The following is an 18,266-nucleotide window of genomic DNA, read 5'->3' as shown; positions in this document are numbered from 1 at the left end:
CTTCCATATCTCTATATTGGCAGCGACTGATTTTGAAATCATTCTCAACAAAATAGAAATATAACTTTTTTCCAAACATTTTATTTCAGTTTGTTTTAGTTTATTTATCCTAAGGAAGTCAGCACCATGTTGCCACAACAGCATTAACATAACATAACACAACTATCTCAACACTTGGAGTTTTTTCACCAAATATTTCATTGATGTTTCAGGTCAGCCATGACGGCCAGTGCCGCGTTCCAGCCTGGTGAGCCCATCACACCACCACCTAACAGAAAAGCAACATTTTGTTGGGTTAAAAAAGCAGCGCTTGTCGTCTTTGTGACGTCACCACGCGGCTGTATGAGTGAAAAGCAGACCTGGGTGACTCCCACTGCCGCACAGATACAACCCTTTAACTGGGGAGCGGTAGTTGGACAGGCAGGGCAAAGGTCGCGCTAGGTAAAGCTGGTCCAACGGCATCGATCCATGAAAAATGTTCTGTCAGGAAAGAAATACAACAGGGGAGGGGTTCTCTCTCTCTCTCGTTGACAGGCTAGCATTAAAATAGACAGGCTTGCCAGTGAGATAACCCCTAACTGTTTGTTAAAGAGCTGCTACATAACGCAACCAGATGACATTTTCCTGTCTGCGATGCCCGATTGGCTTGATTTTGGACTCTGGCTCGGTTTCAGTTAAAAAGTAACAATTGTCTGCTCTTACAAATGTTTCTCTGTGTAAATATGAAGCGGTGGATCACCGCACTGGATGCAAATCATTTCCTCAACCAGGGACCTTCTTCGACGTTGGGCACTTCACCTATGAACTTTTAAAGTTGCTGAAAGTTTGTTATGGTGAATGAGTACAAACCCCTCCGGTGAGCCCAAAGATCTTCTCCAGATCAGGCGGAACCAGGATGTCTCTGCCTATAACTGAAGATTTGAACCCTGGAGCATATTGTTCCACCCAGTCAAATACTAAGGAAACAAACAAAATGCAGGTCTGCCCAAGTTGCACTTCATTTCACATAGATTTGAAACAATATATCAGTAGATTCAAAGATCTAGTTTAAAGGGACTGAGCTCCTGGACAGGGTCGTACCTCTGTCTGCATAAGCCTCTCTGTCTTGATCAGTCCACTCCTTGCCTTCTATGTGGTAGGGAGTGAACTGGGTGAAGAGTGAAATCACATGGCAGCCAGGGGGAGCCAGAGTCGGATCCAACACGGAAGGGACAGTCATCTCTACCATAGGCCTGGAGGAGTTACAAGACTTTAGAATAAACCACAAACCAATATGCCTAAACAAATAGAAGGAGCGTGGGAATGAAAAGCATCACTTATTACATATGGTGACCCCGTAATAGTACAGTGACTGGTAGCTTAGCTCAATACACTTTGCAAATATATTCTGCTAGGCCAGCAAAGATAGGGGAAATAAGCATCAGTTTGTTTTGTTTGCAGAGGGAGATATTGCTTTCCAATTAAAGGCTCCTCTTTATGCTGCAAACACGGGGATCCATTTTTAAATATGTGCTTATGTTAACCATTAACCGAAATGCCTGGAAGTCTTTTCCACATGCAGCACTGTCGCCTTTCAACTGAGGGCCGATGAGCAAAAGCGAAACGTAAATGGTGGAATCTGCAGCAGAGAGCGTGCGTCGGCGATGAGGGGCACGACTGCGCGAACCTCGATGAGGGGCGTCCGTTCAAGGCCTCCTTGTACGCCGTCTCCAGCACGTCGACGCTTTCACAATTGATGTGAATGGAGCACTGATGGTGAGGCCCGGGCTTGCCGTTTGCCGTGGGAGCCGCAAGGAAGTTTGGTAGACTGTCTACTGCCACTGTAGGAGGCCAATATAGATGCAGTCAGGGCTGGTTCTCCAGATTTATTGTAAAAATGTCATTTTTCACAATAGCTTCCCTAATGCCATGAAGCTCAGGCAGTGCTGCACAGATGTGCTGGCATCAGCATCCTGCTTGGCATGACAGAAGGCATTTACCATTGATTTTGGTAACAGGCGAGGTGTAGTCGATCTGCTCCACGGCGCGGATGAACTCGGGAGAAAGGACAGTCTACGACGAGAAGAGAAGGCCAGAGGCAATAAAAATAATAATAATGTTCCTGTTGTCACTGTGCGGGTGCCGTGATCTCGGGAATACCCGCGGAGTGAGTTTCCTGAAGGTAACATCTGGAGTGGCGTTTGATAACACCACTTTGCTGCGGATCTCCGTCCCATCTTTCAGCCCCACTCCCTTCACTGCACCGTCTGAACCGACCAGGACCTGGTCCACGTCCTGTCGTCGGGCGCAAACGCAGATCAAACCTCGACTTCAAATCGACAGAAACACGATAACCTCAGAGCCGAAATACCTTCTCTGTGAAAATGTCTGCACCGTGGGATCGAGCGGAGCTGGCGATGGCCTCCGACACCCGGCCCATGCCTCCCTCCACATAACCCCATGCACCTTTCTCCTTCTCCAGCTCGCCCATCACATGGTGCAGCAGCACATACCTTCAACACAAGACCGTGACATCAGCGCATGTCAGTGGTGCGTTTACTGACACACGGGAAAATAGTTGTTCTGGGTGATTTTTTGTATGATAAGAGACGTGACCCACCCACTGCCAGGGTTACTCGGGCTGGTCATGGCTCCAATCACACCATCGGTAGCCAGAGTGGCCTTCAGAGGCTCGGAATCGAACCATCTATTGAGGATCTGTTTTCCCAAAAAGAGCCGGTCATGATGCAGTCAACAGGAGAAAAGCAACAACTTTGATGCTGCAAACCTTCATTATTGGTGCGGTTAAGATCTCATAAAAGCCTGGAATCTTTGTCCCCAGAGCCAGACCTTCAAATTCAACATAGAGGACACATCAGGACAGAGGCAGAGTCGATTAGCTGTTAGCTAATTTATTTTTCAGTTCTGCATATATAAACACACCACATTTGACCAAGGGAACGGCAGTTCTCGCTGCAGCCAGTCTCTTCCTTAATGATCCAGTAGTAGCACTGGGGATGTCCACAGGAGGAGCATCCAGGAGCGGATGGATGGCTGCTGCTAAGCTGTCCAAGTGTGCGACAAAGTCCGGGTAAACCTGGGAACAACTCATAGGACTCAGGCTAAAATGCAAGTCCCTGCACACTTAGTCAAGGATTTCCATTTACTTGCCTCAGCATCCTTCTGGGAGAACTTGCTGATTTCCTTCTGGTTCATGGCCACATCTGAGCCCAGCGTGAGCGACCTGGGTGGAGCTCCTCTCAGTCCCTCCTCCAGCATGGGGGTAAAAGCATGGGGATCCCTCATGTATACCTTCAGCCCATGTTTCTAAAAATAAACATCACAGACACACACACCAACATTTGATTACATTAAACCAGTAAAAATGATAAATCTCTTACAAACCTCAAACTTGACGTGTTTACCTTGAGCTCCAAATCTGAATATATGTGAGGTCTTAACAGACTCAGCACATAAGAACACCTGGAGAAGCGGAAACCTGTATGCAAAACTACAGTAACTCCCACAGGCGGCGGCTGCATTTCAGAGGTTACATTCAAGTGGCACTTTTGAGCAGATCATTGGGTTTGTAGGTGGGCCACAGAGGCCACCTTACCTGGGATGATTTCCTCTGTGACCGCAGCTCCGCCAAGAACATGTCGACGTTCTAGGACTGCTGTCTTCAGCCCTCCTCTCTGCAGGTAGGCTGCCTGGACAGATGCACACCAACACCGTTACTGTAACGCGGTACCCACTAGTCAACATGCAGGCCTTTGAACTTACTGCCACCAGCCCGTTATGTCCTGCGAACAAAAATAACATTTGTCCATATTACTGCTTATGAAAATGCAGGCTATTATTACTCTTGTGTACTGCACGATGTCGGACACGTTAAAAACGTGAAATAAACCGCAAGAAAGCAAACAATATCCAAAAAAGTATCTTGAACTTGTTGATAACGTCCACGTCAGCGCTTATTGCAAACGCTGCACAAAACCCACCTCCTCCGATGACCAGAGCGTCATACTGGGATTTTATGGTGAAATGGCGGCGCATAAACCTGGTTACTGTCCCGAATGCTGCAGCGTTTTTAGTCCGACTAGTCCACATTATTGCAGGGGTCCCAAATAGAAGTTGACCCTTCGTTTCTGTGCTTAAGGAGGGAAAATACGGCTCAATCCAACTGTCAAGAAATTTCTGCCCCGTTTGCTGAAGTTTTGTAATGAAGAAAACAATTTTTATTTTTCTTTTAAGAGGCGTGTCTGCCTATGACCTGGTAATTATTAAACTGGCCACTTGGTGGCAGACTGCACACGCTTTGCGCAGAGGCTTTCACTACAAAGCACGCGAGTTATGTTGTCTTCAACTGTTATTTTTCATTTCATTTAGCATTTCGTATGTTGCATCTAATTAACCTGTGTGTATCCGAATTTCACATGTTCAGATGGCCGCTCACGTGCTCTGTGCTGGCATCTGAACCGTCGACCTAAAGAAGCTGCACCCAGGTGAATGGATCGTGTTACCTGTTGCATTTCTCTTCTGCGTCGCCCCAGTTAGTTTACAGTGTTTTTTTGCTGCAGGTCTTAACCACACCTGCGGGCTCTGGGGAATTCAAACAGTTTTAAGAGAAAAAGTCTGCACAGAAACATTTAGTTTAGAAACTGAAGATGAAGCTTGGTTTTAATCACGACAATAAATCCCATTTTAATTTTCAAACCGAGCAAACTCTTGTCCACGCTGCTTTTTTTGGATGATGGGAACGTAACGATGCCTCGACTGGGGTGGTGCAGTTTCACTCTGGCTTTAACCGTCACACATCTTCACCAGAGGTTTAAGATGAACTCTCAGCAGCTTGTTCCTTTGCGCTGCTGTTGAAGATGTCGTGTTTCTTTAGTGGTGCTCTCAGCATGATGAAATCGCATCATTCATTGGATCATGACAGTCCAGGGAGTAGCCAGAGCCGGTCCACTGGGACCTGAGCAGGAAGAGTGTTAATGGCACACAAACAACCAAACACAGCAGAATATAACGAAGTTATTGTGTCATATAATCTGTGGTTTTTGTTGGTTGTTTTTTTATTATTATGTTTTGCTTAGACGGTGTAAAATAATTCCTGAGGCTGGCAGAGATCGTGCACTCTCTTGGCAGAGGGAATGAACAGAGGTGTGATGGTGATCTAGAGTTTCCTGCTGGGCCCAACATGCCGCTCCCCTGATGCCTCACTCCTGCATTAGTTTCAGGGAAGAGAGATGATCCTGATGGGCCGTCTGCTTGGTTTTCTTTTAAGAAACGTCTCCAGACAACAGCCAGTCAACCATAACTAGATCAGAAGCAGGCGCTTTTGGTCTTGTAAGCAGAAATTAACACTTCCTTCTCCTTTGTCGGCAGAAATTCAACACTGCGGCCCTTGAAGGCTCTCCCAAGCAATTAAGGGGAAAATTGAATTTTGTTCTTACAGCGCCGCACCTAAACACAATTACCTCATTCTCTAGAAAATGGGACAACCCCCCACCCCCACCCCCACTCACCCATCCCCATTATTGATGATGGATTTGAAATAAACCCTCGCTGAAGTCCTCAAAATGTGTCACTGTGCAAAACAAATCTGTTTGGAGCACGTATTGTGATGCTAGCTGTTAACATTAGATTGTTGATTGCTACTTTACGTGTTTTGTTTTTGCCTCTTTTAGCACAAATCCAAGTTGGCAAAAGCCAACATATGCATGTGTTGTGACCCCTATTTTATTTAAGATCCGCTGTAGATTTATGTAGTGATTAGAGACAGATTATAGACTGTGACTCCCATCAGAGAATCAAGGTCCTTGGAGTGAGAGCTAAACTTTTGTTCCTTTAAGCCCCTTGATTTTAGAAGATCAAAGGTGAAAGTCTCTTCAGACTTCAGAACATTATCAAAATTTAATGAGCTCTTCCTTGGCCCATTATTTCTGAAAAAAATCAATTGAAATACATTTATAACTTTTTGAGCTGCTTTCCTAGAAGAAACACAAACAAATATGGCCTCACTATGAATATTGGCCTCATGAATATATACACACACACTGGGGTTATTGGTTTACATTTTTATGGTTGTTATTCATCACAGTATTTAAATGAATCCGGTTTTGCTTCCCTGTTCCCACTATTTATTGCGTAAAGCTAGCAGATAAAGCAGAGCTTATCATCCTTAGCTTCTTTTACAAGCAGACTTGTTATAAAATAACCTGTTCTGACTTCTGCTCCTGCTTTTACGGCGCCCATAGGCGAACCTGTCGCGTAGCGGCCAAACGTCACACATGTTTTGAAGCCCCATTTGATTGACGTGTGTTTCGACCAATCAGGAGCGTAGGCTTTGCCCGCAGTAGCCAATAGGAGATGACTTCCTCCCAGCGGCCTGTCTGGTGCGTTATCCGCCGGGGCCCGCCTCGTTGCTGTGTTGCGGGGCTGTGAGGGCATGGTGGAGCCGACCCGAAGCTGCCAAAGCCCCCTAAAGGAATGCAAGATTTCAAGACGCTACACCTGCGGGCCTAACCACTTTACACATTACCTGGTTTCTAATGGAAGCAGATGGATTTGTGAGGAGGCGTCGGATGACAAGTGAGACCGCAGGCAATGATTCCGGAGTTGCTGGTGCATCTGCCGGAGCAGAAGTTCGATGGATGGGCGGACGCTTCTGGGGAGTTTCGGAAAGTCTCGTCGGGAGTCTGACACCTAGGATCGGTGGGGAAACTGAGATCCAGACTGTTGAATGTATCCGCAATGCGCAAGATGGACAAGCAGACGACTCCGAGCCGGATTACGAGGGGCTGCCACAGGGAGCGTCCACTTGCACCCACATGTTAGCTGGAGCCGTGGCCGGGATCATGGAACACTGCCTCATGTTCCCCATCGACTGTGTCAAGGTAGCACAATTCAGTGCCTAACAAGTGGCCCAGAGCTGTGCAGGGATATTGTGTTCACAGCAGGTTTCTGTTGTATGTCATTATGACGCCAACACGAGCGTTAGCATAGCCCGCTAGCTAGCTGGCTAATGTAAACACGCCACAGAGGACAAGGTCAGAAGCCTCGTTTAGCGAGTCTGCTTCCCTTCCAGTTAGCCTGTTAGCATGCCAAAACTGTGCTGCTTTCGCTTTAGTTTTCGGCCTCAGTTTTTTTATACCTGAGAAATGAAACTACACACCATTACATCACTCTACTGACTTGTTACGTAACCTTAGTATAAACATTGTAGATATGATCAAAAGAAGGTCGTGGTTGAGTTTTTATTTGCATTTGCACCTATTGTGCCATTATGAGTTGGACTGGAGGTTTCTCGTGACAGTTTAGGCATCTTTAGTTTTTGCACACCATAGCAAATGGACTTCCATCACATGCAAGTCACCAACTTCACTCTCAGCTCTCACCACGTGGTCTCATGACTAATTGATGTTGTGCTTTTCGTGTTCAATACCCTTTTGTAGTAGAGGGTCCAGAAGGTGCCGTGAAGTGGTTTTGATCATTGTGCAACGCTGACCACAGGGATGGGACAGTGATGACAGAGTCTAGTACCGTCAGTTGTCTCTGACACTCTGAAAAGATGTCCATATGGTTCATCCACGTCTTTCACACCTGCAGTCTGCCACAACCTTGAAAAGGCCGGCGATTACAGATAAAGTTCTCGTCCAGGCAGCCCCAAAGACGTCTCTGATGAGCCAATGTAAATGTGCAACATACAGACAGCTGCACGTTATCAGGAGCGACAGCTATTGAAAGGGAACGCTAAAATAACTTAAATGCATCTCCTATTCCATTCTTACAGAGAGATTTTCCCCACTTACCACAAAGACTTCCCGTCTTTGCGTAAGCTCCTGAAAAGCGACTCACTTGCTGTATGCCTGTGTAATGATAGAGTGGAATATCCCTTCATGTAGCCTAAATCCCAGTAATCGGTTACGGGTTTTAGAGACACCTCTTAAATTTGTGCTGGTCTTTTCTGCACAATGCACATTAATTTGCATTGGTTTTCCTAAATAATCAATGGCATGTCTGTTCTAAGTACAAAGGTTTGTTAGCTGTGCTAACATACACAGACAAGCCAGATGCTAACTGTACCTCAGGTTAATGTAAAGTTGCACAGGAGAATTTATTCATCCAGCATTCAGAATACGTTCAACTTCCACTGCCCCTCCAGTAACCGTGTCAGAGGATGTGCCGGCCAAGCATGCGTACTCTCATATCAGCAATCTATCATTAGACTTGCGCTTCTGCTGCTGCAGTATGGACTAAAATGAGGCCATATTTATTCTTTGCCAGAGCGCTACTTTCAGCCTCACAGTGGGGAACGAGTCTGCCCATTCAACTGGAAGGTTGGTATTCGGGGATTATGTTGCAGTTTGTTCCCCCAGAAGGACTCGAATTACAACAACCGCTGAGTGGTCCTCGCGGCCCTTCTTTTAATAATGTAGTAGCGTTTGATTTTGTTTGCAGAGTTTCCCTGTGTGCTCTAATCGTAGGTGTTTCGGGGTCAGTGGGAAAAGAAGCTTACTGGAAGTGAGCTTACGTCCCCATCTGGCCTTGGAGCTTGTAACTCCATGCTTCCTTCCATTGAATTTTACATGAGCGCCAACTCTCCCGCACACAATGCTGAACACCCCATTTCCCTTTTTTTGACCCTCCCCCCCCCCCCCCCCCCCCCCAGCCACAATGGCCAGTGGCCAGATGGATGGCAGAGGTTGCATCCATTTCTTTAATTGTCCAAAGCGCTTCGGAGTCCGGAAAGGAACACAATGCTGATTTTGTGTGGCTTCATTCCCATGATTTCTCTCTCCCAGACACGAATGCAGAGCCTCCAGCCTGAGCCCGCAGCCCGCTACAAGAATGTGATGGATGCCCTCCACCGAATCGTTGCCACGGAGGGAGTTTGGCGGCCAATGAGAGGGCTGAATGCGACAGCAGTGGGGGCAGGACCCGCCCATGCCCTCTATTTTGCCTGCTATGAGAAACTGAAAAAGACGCTCAGTGATGTCATTCACCCAGGGGCTAACAGTCATTTGGCTAATGGTACCACAAAACATGCATATGCACACATCATACAATTACACAGACAGTCGGGAGTGTGCGATCATTCTCATTAACCCATATGTCGGTCCAGCTCCACAGTACACAGCTCCATGTACGCGTTCTGTCTCAGAAGCTGCCGACTCAGCCTAACCTGGATCTAACGGTCCTCCTTCGGGCCCCGGCAGGACGTCAAATTGGCTTTCATAGCAACAATCCTACACAGGATGAAAGATGATTTTTTTCCTTGACAAGTTCACCACATGTGCCTCGACTTTAACATAGATTTGATACGTTTGCACTGAATGTGAAACCATTTCCATAGTCCTTGTTTTTTCAGCTCTCCCCTCCTTTTCCAGGCCAGGTAAGTCCTCTCCCTTCCCCCTTCTGTTGCTCTCTCTCCACATCCATTCGTTTTTTAAACCTCTGTAATGGGGCAGTGACTTGTCGTGACCTCTAGGTGTCGCTCTATGCACAGATTGAACCTATGACTTTGCTCGGTAGCCTGTGAAAGCACAGAAGGAGTGAAGGCTGGGGCGGGAGTCAAGGAAAATCCGCCGCCCTCCTGTAGCCTCTCCCGCTCTGAAACTTTAATGCGGAGTAATTTCCAAAGTTTGTTTGTTCCAGGAACAGCCGGGTGTGTGGCCACACTGCTTCACGACGCCATCATGAACCCGGCGGAAGGTAAAGAGCAATGCGTGATGTCTGTGCTGGATACAGGGCGCTAGTAAATGTACAGGTGCCACATGTCCGCCTGTAACCCTGCGGCCCTGAATATTGACTTTGACAGCTGCCTCTGGTCCACCTGTTGATGCATGTTAGTAGAAGGACACTGTCCCAGTCCTGAAGGTCCCAGTCCTGAAGGTCCCAGTCCTGCTGTGCAGCTGTTGGATGGGACACAGTTGTCTGTCTACATCTTGAAATGTGAACGTTCACGAGCGTCTAATGTAATTTAACGCTAATTTCTTGTTCTCTGTTTCTTTCTGCCCCGTTCCTTCTCCTTGAACGCGTCCCCCTCCCCCCCCCGTGGCTTCAGTTGTGAAGCAGCGCATGCAGATGTATAACTCGCCCTACCGTGGCGTGTTGGACTGTACACGCGCCGTGTGGCAGAGGGAAGGCCCGAGCGCCTTCTACCGCAGCTACACCACCCAGCTCACCATGAACGTGCCCTTCCAGGCGCTCCACTTCATGACCTACGAGTACCTTCAGGAGCTCCTCAATCCCCACAGACAGTACAACCCCTCATCCCACATGTTGTCCGGAGCGTTGGCCGGGGCCATCGCCGCCGCCGCCACCACGCCCCTGGATGTCTGCAAGACCCTGCTCAACACGCAGGAGTCGGGCGCGCTCACTTCCTCCTCCCCCAACAAAGGAGCCCACGGACAGATCTCAGGCCTGGCCCACGCCTTCCGGACAGTTTACAGGCTGGGCGGCCTGAAGGGCTTCTTCAAGGGGGTCCAGGCGAGGGTGATCTACCAGATGCCCTCCACGGCCATCAGCTGGTCAGTCTACGAGTTCTTCAAGTACGGACTCACCAAGCACGAACGCGACAAGAGGAGAGGGCAGCACATGGAGACATAGCTGCAGATGCTCTGAGAGGAGAGTCAGCCATCGATACGCACATAGAATCTGTCTACAACGCACCTCGGTTGGTCATTGAAGTTCAACTTTCGCAGAAATCATAAGAGAATTTCAGTAGGTTGTAGTTTCTGCTACACAAATACAAGCTTATACATGGTTCGAATGACTGAATCTAGCTAGCTTCAAGATATTTCGGCGGGAGGGGGGCGTTTTACTGGCCATTTCTGAGCTGCTGACTACACAAAACGCACAAGTCTAAATCTGGTCAGCAGGGGGCGCTAGTGTTGCTTTTCCCTCCATTAATATCAGTCTGTCCGAGAAGTGGAGGTTTTTCACCGTTCCCAACCCCGAGTTGAATAAACCTGGATGACTCCTGCTTATGTTCACACAGGCATTCAATCCTGTCTCAAAAATGTCTTGATTTGATCCAGATTCAGAATAAAATCGACCCATTTTGTTGTTGATCAGACTTTTCTCTGTAAAAGGTTTAAACCGTTGAGAGCTAAAGTAAAGGCCACCTATTGGGATCAATTGATCTGTGTAAATCTGACATTTGTCTGATATGTCTGCACAAATTGTTTGACCTATATTATTGAGTTAAAATAATGGTGTTCATTCTAGCATCTTTTTTTTTTTTTAAATCAGATTAAATCTGTCTGTTTAAAATTTTCCCTCATGGATGGAAAGAATTCAGCAGCTATGAAAATAATTTATTTTAATCGTATTGATCCCTTAAAATTTATTATATTTTGTCCAACTGTATTAATTTAAAATCAACAATTTGTTCCCCCCCCCTTTTTTTTTCTGTGAAAGTCAGTCCCAAAAGTCACCATTAATGCCTTGTGTAGACGTTTGCTGGGGCAGAAAGACCAGGACAGATTTGTCTGTAGCGAAACCATGTTTTGTTTCCAGATTGGATGCTGCTGCGTTGCTTATCAGCTAATGTTGCCTCCAGTGCACCCTGTCATGAAATAAATTTGGAACATCAAAGGGTTCAGTGTCTCCAGAGATCTGTATCTGTGCACTGTTGAGTACGTAAATATGGACGCTGCCACTCTGGTGGATTGATGTCTGATTGTTTCCAGCACTGGATCGCACTCGCTGAATAAAGAAAGGGTCGCGCTCGTGAACAATCGGAGCCCTCGTCTCAGTTTTTTAGAGATTTTATATAAAGGCATTGCATATTTGATTGTTTTTAGGGGGGTTAACGGTGGGTTGGGATTCTGCTGGCGCATGAAAGAACTGAGGCAGGTAGGCGTGTTTTGTCTTGAGCGCAGGTGCAGATTTCAACTTTGACCCCCAGGTTGAAAACGGTTGCAATTTAGAGCCTGAACGCAGACATTGCACTAACCGTCAGGAACCTGAAACGGTGCCGCTAGTCGACCTACATTACGAAGCAATTAACCCTAGAACACTAACGGGTGACTCTTCTGGTGCGCTCGGGTCGATCTGTTCACGTGTGACCTGCCTGTAGGTACGTGTGGGCTTTATCTTATACACAAACAGGTTTCTCTCTTCTTTTTTTCCCTCCTCTTGTCTGATGGCGCTGTGCACGTGAAGCAGGAGAGCTCAGCAGCTTCAGAAGGTCCAGTCTGGCAGCTCGTGGTCTGGTTCCAGCTGGTTCCGGCACATACGAGCTCTTCTCTCACGCTCTTGAGGGCTGCCGTGGAGGGAAGGAGCTGCCGCCGGGATCAGTTTTCCCACTCCGAGCAGATATTCCAAGACTGAAGGGAGGAGATGAGAGAAACTCCAAAACAGCTTATGAATCCCACTAAAAACTACAGATGTCTGGCTCGTGTCAGCGCCGTCAGATAATCTGTGAATGGGATTCAGGGTTGGCTCTGATTTTTTTAAGACGGGAATGTGCTTTGTGTTTATGCACGTTTGGAGCGGCGCTATCACGCACAGCTGGATTGACCAGCTGTGGTTTGCTCTGATTATTTGATTCTATTTCATTGCCTCCATCATGGAAACTCAATGGAATACTGATACAATGGTGACCACCGGGTAAATAAATGTACGTTGCTTCCACATAGATATAAAAAAAAAATACATACTTTCAGACATTTTGTCATTTTTTTGGGGGGGTGGGTTCTTTTTCTCGACATCTGGATCTTTCATGACCTAGTGCAAACTCCAACATGTCTCCAAACACGACCTCGTCAGACTGAATTATGAAGCACAGAAGCATGTGAATTCAGGATGGGGTCAGTCTAGTAAAATAAACCCCGGATGATCCATCGGCCGCTCCAGATCCAGACGGTGGAGCAGGAAGATGCAGGGCTGATGTTCTCCTGTCATTTAGGAGGAGGGCGGTTTTCTGACAACGTTCCTTATCTGATGTGCTGCAGAATGCATGCAGTTTGGCTGCATCTCAACGGCTGCTGACCCACTGGGTCCGGGGGTAACGCGCCGCTGCTAATGGGACAGATTAAGGGTTCTAAAAGAGCTGGGGGCGTGATCTTTAACTGCTCTGTTACCCGGGAGCAGGCAACGCCAGTTAGGAAACTCAAACTGCCTCTTTTGCCTGAGGACAGCAACAACTGAAAACTTGTTCTGTGACCATGATCAAAGCACGCCCACCAAACACACACACACACACACACATATATCACTTTTGCCTTCAGGAGGGCAGAATCGGCCGTCTCTGATAGACTCGAGCAGTGTTACAGATGGTTGCAGATGTTGATGCAGAACTTTCCTCTGTCCCTCCCCCATATCTGCTAATGTTGTGACAAATTCCTCCAATGGGCAAGCGAGGCCGTTAAATCTTCTTATACACACTTAAACACACTCCCAGCATGTGTATACATTGTATACGTACTATCTTTCTCTCTCTCTCTCAAACACACACACACACACACACACACACACACACACACACACACACACACATATATCACTTTTGCCTTCAGGAGGGCAGAATCGGCCGTCTCTGATAGACTCGAGCAGTGTTACAGATGGTTGCAGATGTTGATGCAGAACTTTCCTCTGTCCCTCCCCCATATCTGCTAATGTTGTGACAAATTCCTCCAATGGGCAAGCGAGGCCGTTAAATCTTCTTATACACACTTAAACACACTCCCAGCATGTGTATACATTGTATACGTACTATCTTTCTCTCTCTCTCTCAAACACACACACACACACACACACACACACATACACACAAAAACACACTAAAGCTAATGTTGTCTGTCAGTGAAGCGGGCAGAATTCTTCACGTGTGTGTGCAGAAGCAACACAGGTGCAGTCAGGGACACCGAGGAAGAAACATGCCTGCTGGCCTTTGAACTTGATCTTGAGAAGAAAGCCGTCTCCCCTTCCTGTCAAATAAGCTTAACTGTTATGCCTCCGAGCTTCGGCGCTCAAACTGGTCTGGCGAAAAACTCCATTCATTTGCTCACTCCCCGCTTTCGCACTTTCGAGTCTGGTATTTTCATTACAAGGGCGTCGGTGACGGGTCCCCTCGGCCGCAGTCCGAGACGACCGTTTTCGGTTCCTGTTCGCTCTCTGGCGCTGTGGTAAAAGTTAACTCATGGAGACATTTGCCTTTGTTGCTTAGCCTTGAATATCTGGCTACTTTACATTGTATCCAGGTCTGTTCGCCACTTTCACGAGGCTCAAATCTGCTTTCACGCCAATAAAATGGAACAAAAGGTTGCGTTTGGGTCCTTAAAAAGGTCCTTATTGTTGCCACCTTTGTAATCACTCAGTAGGAGCCAGAGAAGCAAAGCAACGTAAATAAGTGCGTCCTCCTCAGCTGGGATGTAAAGGGAACATATTTTGCCACTCTCGGATGCGTGCTTCAGCTTGAAATGGGACGAGCGTTGCAGATTTTATCATCAAAAACATTTTTAGGAGAAATGTGTCAAACCAAGCCGGAAGACAGGATGAGTGGGACGTGAGTCCTTCTCAGTGAAGGTGCGGAGAGAGACCAGGAAGAGGGAGGAGGGAAGTTCGAGAGGCCGTAAGTGGGCCTGAGTGGTTCCTTTATCGGCCCACTGATAGGAGACGTCTGTGTGTCGGAGCTGCTCAATGCTCTCCTTGTCTCTGCTTATCACACTTAATTAAAACATTTGGATTCCTCCTGCTCTGGGGGAGTATGTGTCTCTCTGTGCGCGTGCGTGTGTGTGTGTGTGTGTGTGTGTGAGTATGTGTGGGAGACACCAGTGTGAAGAAGACTAGCAGAAGGACATATAACAGCTTGGAGGACTTCCTTCTATGGACAGCAGTCCTAAAAACACATTCACCCCCCACTGATAACCACGTTACAGCTCATAAATGTCTCTTTATGATGAAAACTCTGACGTTTGCTGACGGCTGGCTGGGCCAAAAGATGCAAATATGCAGGCAGATCACACAAAAAGAGGACAAGAATGTGGGTTTTCTGGGTGCTGGTGAGCCTGGCGTGATGGGCTCCCCCAGAACTGAGGTTTTGCTGTCTTCTAAGCTTTACTGTAAATGTTTACATTCCTACATAAACTGATGTTATCTGCTAATAGTTTGTGGAACGAGAGTCAAGAGTCCTCTGGGTGGGATTATTTGGTGTGTGTGTGTGTGTGTGTGACTCCTCTCTCCTCTCCCAGTGTGACATCAGCCATCAGCTTTCATTCGATAGGTTTGGTGGCTCAAACTCAGCCACCGGCCGAGGGTGAATCATGGCATCGTGATTCACCCTCGGCTCCGGTGCTTCGTGCGAGCTCTTAATCCGAGCCGTCTCGGTATCAATTTTGTCAAGACTACATTGTTTAAATGGTGGAGGCCCTCGAGGCGCTGATCCTCGCTACAGTGTGCACATTACAAATATGTGTGTGTGTACTGGCAGCGGCCTCCAAACTTCTGTGCTAATAGATTTGTGTTTTCAAAGCGCGGCCAGGCATGACTGAGGGCCGCCGTTACCGTGCTCCTCGCCCCACCCTCGCTGCATTCCTCTCACCTGAGACATCCTCAGTGGGGCGGAAGACAAAAGAGATGAGTCCGGTAGCGACGCCTCGGTTCTGTGCTCCTTCGCACTGCTGGTTCAGTCTCTCACGCCTGAACTGGTCGACACAGCCGAGCAAGTGAAAACATCTGAACGTTTCATGGGCCTGAACGTTGCAAAACATGACAACAATCGGTGCTGGACGGGCCAGGAAGTCCGGAGATCCAGTAGTAGCCAGTGTTCTGTTTACTGGATGGAGACCTGTCGTCATTAGAATCGCTGCGGGGTCACGTGACTCACCCTCCTCATCGCCCCATTTGCTCTCAGTGGGGATTTTAATCAGCGTGACATCACACTGCGCGCAGGTAAAGACAGACGCTTATCTCGTCACGGCGGGCGCCAGCTATTCGCCGGAACAATGCGAATAATCAGAGCGCGCACAAAGCATACCGCGGAGTCACACACCGGACCCGGGCCCCGACACCGACATCAGACTCGGACCCGCCCTGGCGTTATCGGGTCCTGGAAGTTGTTGTATCAAACGCGTAAAGAGGCTGAAGTGTTGTTTTGATATGAGAGATGAATGAGAAGAGGGCCGGTGTCACAGTGTGCCATCGGTTGTTGTTCTTGGCTCGAAACGGCTGGTGAGGAGTGATATCAACACTCTTGTGTAGGTACACACACTTTTCAGGCAGGTTCACTTTTATTAAGATGTTTTACATGTGTTATCAGTCGTGATTCTTGATACTAACTCATGCGGTTTCTGGCAGCCCCACTGCTGTTTTCATTATCTTCAAGTGTGGTTTTTGTGTGTGTTCTGCTGGGATGAGGGCGTGGACTTTTGAATAAGGTGTGATTAATGTGCTGGGATGGTGAAAGGTCTCCATTAACCCCTCTCTGACTCCTGCACCACCAAGATAGAGTCAGAAAAAGGTCTTCTCACTGTCTGTGTTGAGTCTGGCTGAAACTGAAAGTCAGCCTTTCACACAGCCGACCTGTGTGACACCTGTGCTCTGCCTGTGTGGTGCTGCATGATAAATAAGTCAGACAGCTCCTGTTGCAGATCATCAGATCCTCAGATGGTCCTCTGATCAGCTGCAGTTGCTACTCTTGCCTGAGGTCAGCTAACTGTGTACTCTCCTAAACAGACGATAACCTGTAGATAATGGCTGAAGGGTGGTTCTTTGTTCCCCACATTACAGTAAATGCAACTTTGTTTGACTTCATTATACTTTATATGACACCAATCTCCACATATGGCATGACATTAACATTTTATTGATCACGTTTCACTTCAAAAAAACCTAAAGGTTCATCCATCCTTAGGGCACCCTTTGAAGAAAAACTAAGAAGACATATAAAGAAATGCAAAAATAAATGTCAGTAATAACAATGTCACAAAAGGGATAACAAAAAAGTAACAGCTTACATATTTAAAAGTCCTTTCTCTTGTTTTTCGGTGCCCCTCCCTCAGTATTTGGCTACCATGAGGACACAGCAGCAGGTCAGATGGGACGTTATAGATTCATAAGCCAGATTCAAATCACCAATAGGCTTCCTAATCTATGACAATAATAATCTTTATGCTAACAATATTTGCACCCTTTTAAAAAGGAACTGTAACAATACATTACATAGTGAAAATGCAAATCATTGCATCAACAGATGGGGAATCCTGTCTTTGTGCTGCACAGCTCACCCTCAGAGCATCCCTCTGGACGTCACCATGTTCAAGCTGCACAGCTGGCACCAGTGGTGCATGCAGGGGTAGTGCTGGTACGCCTGGTACAGCGGCGATGTCACTGGGAGGCGCATTCCGCTCGCCTGCGGGCATGTTTGATTGTCCCTCACCAGCACCCTTAAAGCTTTCCTCGGCACAATCGTGAACTCACTCATCATCCGCCGTCGTTTGGTTTTGTACCTACGGTTCTGGAACCAGATTTTCACCTGAGTCTCTGTGAGTTTCAGAGTGTCCGCCAGGTCGGCCCGTTCGGGGCCCGAGAGATACTGCTGCGCGTTAAAGCGGCGCTCCAGTTGGAAGATCTGCGCGTAAGTGAAGGCCGCCCTGGTGCGCCGCTTGGTGACCGGCAGGCACCGCCGTTCCTCCGCTGAAGCGACCGTGTCCTCGCCGGGGTGGTTTGCGGCTTTTGTCGGGTCTGAGAACGAACAAAAATCATAAAACACAGTCTTTTTTCCCCCTCTTTAGGAATTATACGATTATTGTCATCAAATAATATCCTCTTTAAATACGTACAAGAAGAAATAAATAATGAAAAACGTCATATGTGTGGATCACCTTTGATATTCGGAGGTTTGGTTGTGTCCTTGCTGCTGCCGCTCAGATGGTCAGAAAGTCTCCCCAGCTGGAAGTTTCCAAGCGACAAATTGCGCGTTTTTATGTCCGCGCAGAGGGTCCCCGCTGTCGGCTGTGGAGCACTGTGTCCCCCGGTGCTCATTTCGCCGGCAGCTCCGTCAACATCACGTCCGGTGAGAATGTCTTTAATTGAGAAGGACGTGAAGCTCAACGTCATGTTTATTTATTTATTTGTTTAAAAAGCACGGAAGTCGCCTCCACCCTTGCGTGGGCGTTTAAGTAAAGGCATCTGTTCTTCAGTCACTCGAAAGTACACAAAAAAAATCACTACATTTTAATTGCCCTATTCTTTTTATTGAGGTTTACCTGGATGTGTTCTAGTAATCAACACCCGACATCTGGAGCGTTAAGCCTTTTATACAGTTAAACCACAGC

The 18,266-nt window shown here is 47.4% G+C and overlaps 3 protein-coding genes across 6 annotated transcripts; 1 reads left to right on the top strand and 2 right to left on the bottom strand.

Annotated features, from left to right (window-relative positions):
• Positions 1-61: 61 nt before the first annotated feature.
• pyroxd2 (pyridine nucleotide-disulphide oxidoreductase domain 2) lies at positions 62-4,256 on the bottom strand. 4 transcript variants are annotated; one of them, XM_057046968.1, is made up of 16 exons: positions 3,981-4,256; positions 3,763-3,782; positions 3,596-3,689; positions 3,405-3,478; positions 3,151-3,306; positions 2,923-3,076; positions 2,768-2,829; positions 2,600-2,697; positions 2,351-2,492; positions 2,140-2,274; positions 1,980-2,052; positions 1,667-1,820; positions 1,081-1,232; positions 850-956; positions 360-480; positions 62-268 (listed from the first exon to the last, which is right to left on the bottom strand). In XM_057046968.1, the coding sequence occupies exons 1-16, from the start codon at positions 4,087-4,089 to the stop codon at positions 198-200; spliced, it is 1,722 nt and encodes a 573-aa protein (XP_056902948.1). In that variant the 5' UTR covers positions 4,090-4,256; the 3' UTR covers positions 62-197. The 4 variants fall into 4 exon arrangements, with proteins under 4 accessions (XP_056902948.1, XP_056902950.1, XP_056902949.1 ...); XM_057046970.1 differs by lacking the exon at positions 3,405-3,478 and having other exon boundaries at positions 3,981-4,255; XM_057046969.1 differs by lacking the exon at positions 3,763-3,782 and having other exon boundaries at positions 3,981-4,255.
• A 2,132-nt stretch (positions 4,257-6,388) lies between these two features.
• slc25a28 (solute carrier family 25 member 28) lies at positions 6,389-11,588 on the top strand. The gene is made up of 4 exons (XM_057046977.1): positions 6,389-6,878; positions 8,787-9,015; positions 9,640-9,696; positions 10,049-11,588. Exons 1-4 carry the CDS (start codon positions 6,534-6,536, stop codon positions 10,591-10,593), a joined length of 1,176 nt encoding a protein of 391 aa, XP_056902957.1. The 5' UTR covers positions 6,389-6,533; the 3' UTR covers positions 10,594-11,588.
• Positions 11,589-16,774: 5,186 nt separating this feature from the next.
• nkx3.3 (NK3 homeobox 3) lies at positions 16,775-18,244 on the bottom strand. Its single transcript, XM_057047518.1, has 2 exons — positions 17,814-18,244; positions 16,775-17,673 (listed from the first exon to the last, which is right to left on the bottom strand). The coding sequence occupies exons 1-2, from the start codon at positions 18,046-18,048 to the stop codon at positions 17,219-17,221; spliced, it is 690 nt and encodes a 229-aa protein (XP_056903498.1). The 5' UTR covers positions 18,049-18,244; the 3' UTR covers positions 16,775-17,218.
• Positions 18,245-18,266: the final 22 nt, after the last annotated feature.

The sequence above is a fragment of the Takifugu flavidus genome, chromosome 11 (assembly GCF_003711565.1).
Source record: "Takifugu flavidus isolate HTHZ2018 chromosome 11, ASM371156v2, whole genome shotgun sequence".
In the NCBI taxonomy this organism is placed as follows: domain Eukaryota; kingdom Metazoa; phylum Chordata; class Actinopteri; order Tetraodontiformes; family Tetraodontidae; genus Takifugu; species Takifugu flavidus.
Note: the sequence above shows the minus strand (reverse complement) of the source record. Positions and strands in the feature narration are given on the sequence as shown.